Source organism: Tupaia chinensis, unplaced genomic scaffold, assembly GCF_000334495.1.
Source record: "Tupaia chinensis unplaced genomic scaffold, TupChi_1.0 Scaffold000496_1, whole genome shotgun sequence".
In the NCBI taxonomy this organism is placed as follows: Eukaryota; Metazoa; Chordata; class Mammalia; order Scandentia; family Tupaiidae; genus Tupaia; species Tupaia belangeri.
In genome coordinates this window covers 879961-886990 of record NW_006160008.1, presented here as the reverse complement: position 1 = coordinate 886990, position 7030 = coordinate 879961, and the positions used below count along the sequence as shown (strand labels likewise).

At 58.6% G+C, this 7030-nt stretch overlaps 1 protein-coding gene across 1 annotated transcript in view; it reads left to right on the top strand.

The window, feature by feature from the left end:
- The window catches only part of TMPRSS6 (transmembrane serine protease 6), a 43609-nt gene that overhangs the window by 30692 nt on the left and 5887 nt on the right, over positions 1 to 7030 (top strand). Inside the window, exons 11-13 of the mRNA XM_006156528.3 lie at positions 5530 to 5675; positions 6038 to 6136; positions 6867 to 6980. Coding sequence (XP_006156590.1) covers positions 5530 to 5675; positions 6038 to 6136; positions 6867 to 6980 — 359 coding nt within the window. The remainder of the gene's footprint in view (positions 1 to 5529; positions 5676 to 6037; positions 6137 to 6866; positions 6981 to 7030) is intronic.

Below are 7030 nucleotides of genomic sequence, written 5' to 3'. Positions count from 1 at the left end.
GTTTTGGGACCCAGAACCAGTGGCTTGAAATCACATGGGTACGTGTGCATGAGTGCCCAAAATCCCAAGAGAAAAAGAGACTTTAGTGTGACCATCCCCCTGAGGGGCAATTTCTTACTTTCCCTCTCTCTGTCTCTCTCTCTAGCACTCAGATCCCTCAGGATCTGTGGCAGGGCCAGTGGGGCTGGGCGGAGCTTTCTCCCCTGTTTTAGCACCGGTGCGCACAGAGCGGTAACTGAGCCCAGCCCTCACCCATTGTGCAGGGGAGACGGAGGCCCGGTGAGGGCTAAGGACTGCCTTGTGTCCTTGTATTTCCACCAGCAGGGTGGGCGTGCACTTGGGGTGCCGCCGCATGGTGGAGGAGTTGGGGGGGCTTGAGGGGACCAGCGTCCCCCTTCCGCTCTCATGCCTGTCTTCTTCCTGCCTTGAGCAGGATGCGGGGTGCTCGGCGGGATCTGGCTCCGGGGTCTCTGCATGGAACTACATGCACCTCCTCCTCATCCGCGACACGGAGGTCTGCCCAGGGCCGGCCTCTATTACTTCCCCAGCAGAAAGATGATGGCTCCCAGAGCAGTGGTATTTCTTGCTTTATAATGAAATGCCATTTCAAGTCAGGCTGGCGAAGTGGAAAGAACTTAAGTGCCAGACCCAGGTGGGCCAGGGTTCGAACCCCGGCTCCTCTTCTGCCTACTTGGACAGGGACTTTGCTCTCCTAGTGCCAGCAACTCATCTAGAGATGGGTCTGCGTCTGAGCCCACCTCGCCCTGCCCTGGGAGGCTAAGTGAGGTGGGGATGGCAGGCCTTGGCAAAGCCCAGCTCCACCAGGCGCCAGGCACGGAAATGCCTGCTTCTTGCCAGACTCACCAGGTGGGCACTGAGCTGCAGGTAGGCTCCATCTCCTTTGGCCTCACCAATCCAGGTACTGCCTGCGTAGACCAGTGAGGAGCCTGAGGCACAGGGAGGCACCTAGCTGTGGAGCCAGAACCGAGCCCAGGGACCTGGCCCAGAGTGTGTGGGTGCACGAACGTGTACCTGTGTGTGTGCATCCATGCACGTGTGTGCAAGTGTGCTGCACTTGTACCGATGCTCATGCAGACTCACCCCCCGACGGCCTCTGAGCAGCCTGTGCCAGCCAGTGCCTCAGCTGAGGTGTTCCCGGCCGATCCTTGGGCCTCCTGGGGGAGAGCTGACCGCTCCTGTGTCTGCCACCAGTTCCCGGAGCAGCCTGGGAAGTCCCAGCCTAGCTTCTCAGGCATTTGTGGAGGGTCCGGGGCCCCTGATGGAGACCAGGCCCCCTCCCCACAGCTCCTGCCATGGGTGAGTGTGGAAGGGAAGGCAGAGGTGGTACCTGCCGACTGCAGGCACCGGGCCACCCATTTCCTCTGGCTGTCATCGCTTTTGATAATGATCATCCTATGTCGATGCTGGGAAATTCTTTGAGTGAGCATTTGTTGGAAAATCTGCTGTGTGGGTGGCCAAGACGTGATTGTCAGGCATGGGTTTGTAGGGAGGGGGAGGCACAGTTCTTTGGCCCAGAATGGCTGTGGGGGGAAGGGTGCAGAGGGAAAGTGGGGAACTAGTGCAGGGACAGGGCAAGTAGCCCTGGCACTTCCCCCTGGCTGGGCACCCTAGGTGTGTTGCCCCACTTCTCCGAACTCCTCCCTGGTCTCCCGCTCTCTGCCCAGCCTCTCTGAGGGCCCATCTGACACTGACAGAGGCCTCTTGCCCTTGAGTGACCTGGCGGCATGGAGGGACATGGCCTCGGGAGATACGCCACCGCGGCCCGGCTTCGCGGAACCCACTGCCACGGCGGCAGGCTTCCCCCTTTCTGGGAACCTGCTTCGTCAGCTTCCTCTGTGGTGACGTCACTCTGTGTGATCCTCCGGCCATTTCCACACCCTCCTAGCACTGGCCCCGCAGGCCTGCTAGAGCCCCTCCGGCCTGGCCTGGCTCTGGTGGCCTTTCTGCCCCAGCGAGGCCCTGGGTGGCCAGCCCTGCCAGCAGCCACAGTCGCCCCTGGGCACCGATGGCTGGCCACACAGAGGCAGAGCTCAGCTGCTCCGTCGAGGAGCACTCAGGCAACATCAGAAATGTGCCTGCAAAGTCGTCGTGTCATCTGGAAAGCACCCAACAAGGGAGATACCCTCACCCCTGTGTTAGGAGTGCCGTGTGCCCGAGGTCACAGCTCGCTCATGCGGGAGAGCCGGGCCTCACCTCTGCGGCTCCAGGGCAGTGCTCCGGCCCACGGCCAGCTGCTAGCCCTCCTGCAGTGCTTGCCTTCTCTGACCCTCTGCCGTGTTGCCTGTCCTCAGGAAAGGGCGTGTGTACATGTCCTCCACCCCACCACCTACCCACTACACGCCCTGCCCTCCCCGCTTCCTTCTCCCCTTCCTTCCGTCCACCGCCTTCCCCCATCCAGTATTTCTCAAGGTCTGTGTGGAGTTCCCGATTTCCAAGGAGGCTGACAGGGTCTCTACTTACTGTCTGGATGGGGAGGAAGAATCCCCTAAATCCAGAGAGGCGAGAGCCAGGTAGGCCACGTGGTGCGGGACAGGCCTTCAGATGCCAGCACGCTGTGGCCGAGGTGACAGGAGGGGCACCATGGCCATCGGCCACCTGGTCTTCGAGTGGGCTTGGGGACACCCCTGTGGATGGGAGGACTTCAGGTCACAGGAGCTAGCCCTCCCTGCAGCAGGACTCAGAAAGCAGGGGGGCCCAGAGGCTAGGCCAGGAGAGAGCTCAAGATGCCTGCGTGGGGAGAGGATGGGGCCAGGCGGGGACCTGTGCACCAGCCAGCGTTCCCAGGGCCTCTTGTTCTCCAAGAGGAGCTAGATTCTACAATAGACTTTTTTTCCCCTTAAAGAATCTCGGTTCTTGGGCCAGCTGGTTAAGGCACTGGATCCCACATGGCCAGCTGCACGGTTTGTGTCCCACACCTGGGTGTGTGTGTGTGGACGCAAAATCCTGAGGGGAGGGACCAGCAGTTAGCATAATGGCTATGTCACTGGACTCCCATGTAGTCGACCACGGTTCCCGTCCCGGACCCGATGGCTTAAAACTCATGCCAGGTGCGTGTGCGTGCATGCCCAAGATCCCGAGAGGAGAATGGAGGAGAAGGGATTGTGGCGTGGCCATCCCCCCTGGGGGGTGATTTCTCGCTTTCTGTCTCTCTGTCTCTCTCTGTCTGTCTGGCGAGCACACGCGCCCTATAGCAAAAACCTCTTCCAAAAAAAATGCCTTTAAAAAAATGCGTTTTAAAAAAATCCCGAGGGGAGACTGGAGAAGGATTGCAGCATGGTGTATTCCCTGGTAGTGGTTTCTCACTTTCCTTCTCTCACTAAAACAAACAACAACAAAACAGTCAAACAGCAAAAACCAGTTTCCTTAGTTTTTAAAGGGCAAGAAAGGCTGGCTTGCTCAACAGCGCCCCCTGGTGGTGCCTCATCCCTGTCTGGTCCTCTCTGGTCATTAGGCCTGCAGGAATCTTGGTGTAAGGCGGTTTTTCAAAATCGTCTATCTGGGCCCCTTTACTATTTGTAAAACATGTTCATACCCTGAAGAGTTTTGCTTATACAAACTATATGTCAATAATTGTGATATTAGACATTAAAACAAAATTTTAAAATATTTATCAATTGCTTTAAAATAAAACCCAGTAGATTTACATATAACCTTGGGTGCACATTGATTATATTTTTCAAAACTAAAAGCATTTCATGCATGAGCACCATGGTTGTACGTTTTTGCAAATGTCTTGTGTGACTGGCTTCCTGGGCCACACTGGGTCCTCACCTCTGCATCCGTGTTTGGTTAGCCGATATCACACACTGTGTGGTCTCTGGGACGCCACCGAGTCTTTGTGGGAGGATAAGCATGAAAAAGGCAAATGACGTCTGAGCATTTTTGTTGTTGCTGTCACCAGAGGGTATGTGTGCTCACCAGAGAGAGATGGAGAGACAGAGAGGAAAAGAGAGAAAGCATCTTCCAGCGGGGCCTGGCCACGCCACAACCCCGCCTCTCCCATTTCTCCATCCTGCTGGAGAAACATCCTGGCATGTTTTTCAAGCCACTGGGGCCAGGATTTGAACTGCGGTCAGCCCTATGGGATCGAGCTCCCTTAACTAGTAGGCTGTGAGCCAGTCCATAAGCTGAATATCATAAAAATAATTTTTGGATCCCAGGAGTCCCCGGGCACACTTTGGGAACTGCTGGTTGATACAGGGCAGGACTGTGCTCGCTGTGGCCAGACAGGAGGCCGAGACCCCGGAGCTCATGTTGTAGGAATCAGGGTCCCTCTCACCCCTCACTCACTCGGCATGAGTTCTCCCGGGTCCTCAGGAGCCTCGTCTGTTAAGAGGGATGGGAACAATCCCTCCCTCACTGGGTGGAGCTGCTGTGAGGTCTTGGGATGCTGCTGTGGGTCAGAGAGGGGACAGACCAGGAGGCTCAGCCCCAGCACCCAGTCCTGAGGTGTTGAAGCCACCTCAGAACTCATTCTCACTTGCTCATCAACCAGTTCATTGAATTGCTAAGTGCTTAAGCCGTTCTAGAAATTCTGAGCGGTGCCTGGCCCCCGGGCTAGGGAGCCTGTGCTGGGGGCTTGGCCTCTGCTGTGGGACATTCCTAGCATGCTGCGGGGCATGCCACCCACTCTCCCGCTTCCCTCTCCTCCCTCTGCTTGGCATTTTTACCTCTCTGGCCTTTTTCCACCTGTGTTCTGAGGTGCCTCCCATCACAAGCACACCGATTTGCTCGTGGGGTGCATTCCTCTGAGCTGGTGTTCTGCACGTTTGTGCATCAGGGATGGAAACCTTGCTGCTCTATAGGGGTCCATGAAGGCCCATCCACTCCCTCTGCTTGGGCAGGAGGTGCTCCCAGGTGCTCTGTGGGAAGAGACCAGCCACCCCCCCGGAGATGGGAGGAGCCCCCTCCTACCTGTCCTCTGGCAAGGTCCAGGCCTCACTGCCCATCAGCACTGCCCTCCCGAGGGTGTCTCAGCAGGAGGGACGGGGGCAGGTACCTGCAGGGGGAGCACTACTGTGACCTTCACTACACCCCGAGCTCAAGCTCGAGGGGAGCAGCCTCTCCTGTCTGCAGAGGGGGCTGTCAAGGGCTCTGTCTCTGTGGACACAGAGAAGCCTTTGTCAGCTCCAAGGTTCATGGAAAGGAAATCCTTGTTTTTTAAAGGAGAAACAGGGCTCAGGGAAGAGTCCTGACCTACTAGAATCCCATAGCTCCTACGTGACTGGGACTAGAATCCAGACTGAATTTTATCCTGCAGGAAACAAGAGCCACTAAAGGTTACTGAGCATGGGGATGACATACCCAGGCTGCTTTCTAGAAGATAACTCTGGGGGTGAGCAGTCACCCAAGGGAGCAATCAGTCAGAGGAGGTGCAAGTGGGGGTGTCGCTCCCCTGTCCCCTCTCGCTCCCTGGCCTCACCCAGCCTGTGTGTGGGGACCCAGGCTGCTCTCTCACTTGGGTAGGGAGACTGGCTTGTGGCCCTGAGTTGTCTCTGGTCACCCCAGGCTGTGCGGCCTGCGCACCCTGCAGCCCTATGCCGAGAGGATCCCCGTGGTGGCCACGACCGGCGTCACCATCAACTTCACCTCCCAGACCTCCCTCACGGGACCCGGCGTGCAGGTGCACTACAGCTTGTACAACCAGTCGGACCGTGAGTACAGCAGCGGGGAGCAGGGCGCCCCAAACCCCCGGGAGCCTCCCCCTGCCTCTTCACCATCCCTGGAATCACCCAGGGGCTTGCACTGCTTGTGAGGCTGGATGAGAGGAGCGAGTGTGTGTGTGAGCAAAGCAATGCAGCTTTGTGTGTGCCCAGTGTGTTCGCAGGTGTATACACGCCCACGGGAATCACACGTGTGTCTGCATGGGCTGTGCACTCGAGGGCCCAGAAATGGGCGTCTGTGGCTGCCTGTTCATGAGTGCTCACACATGGCTGCGTGCATGCCTGCATGTGTTTTCACAATCATGCGTGTCCTGATGCACCCTCCCTGCCACCATGGTCTCGTGGTTTTCCAGCCTGCCCTGGAGAGTTCCTTTGCTCTGTGAATGGTCTCTGCGTGCCCGCCTGTGACGGAATCAAGGACTGCCCCAATGGCCTGGACGAGAGGAACTGCGGTGAGCCTCCTCCTGCCCGCCCCTCCTCCTCCCTGCCCTGTGCCCCGCTGTGCGGAGACCCCCCGGCAGTCCCTACAGGCAGCACGCTCACTGAGATGCCATGGAGCACAGGGTGGCAGGGACAGGGGTGGCAGAGACAAGGTGGCAGCCCTCTGTGCTGGCCGGCCTTCCCAGAAGGAACAGAGAGGGTGAGGCTGGGACCAGGGAGGGGAGGCTGCTAAGAGGGAACCACCAGGTCCTGGGCAGCTGAGGGATGAAGTCTTTGCCTCCCTCCCTGGAATGCAGCCCTCACCCCTCCACCCCATGGACTCAGGCACCACTGAGCTCTCACTCTTACTGGGGTTGTTCTCACCACTTCCCAGCTCCTAAAGAAGGGGCTCGGTGTCCCCTTGGTCTCCCAAGCCAGGGCTCTCCCTGTGAGTCCTGGATTCTGGCCCCAGAATCACCACCCAGGCATCCAGGCAGGAGGCACCCCCTCCCCTGCCCCACTGCCCCATCCAGGTGTTAACACGGCGGGGGCGGGGGGGCAGTGAAGGGGAGGGAGGCGTGTGCACCTTGGGGCAACGCGCCGTTGTGCTGCGGGGGTCTCAGGGCTGCCATGAGGCTCTGGTGCAAAGTAGCTGAGGAAGGCTGAGGTCAGTACCATACAGTACGCTCTATGCGCTGCGGGAGGACCAAGTCCCGGCCTGGCCCCGGCCTCCTCCCACCTGCCCCTGCTCTGTCCCCACAGTTTGCAGAGCCACCTTCCAGTGCCAAGAGGACAGCACGTGCATCTCTCTGTCCAGGGTCTGTGACCAGCAGCCTGACTGTCTCAACGGCAGTGACGAGGAGCAGTGTCAGGAAGGTAGGGGCGCGGGCGGGCCTTTCTGCACCCCCCCCCCAGCCTTCCACAGG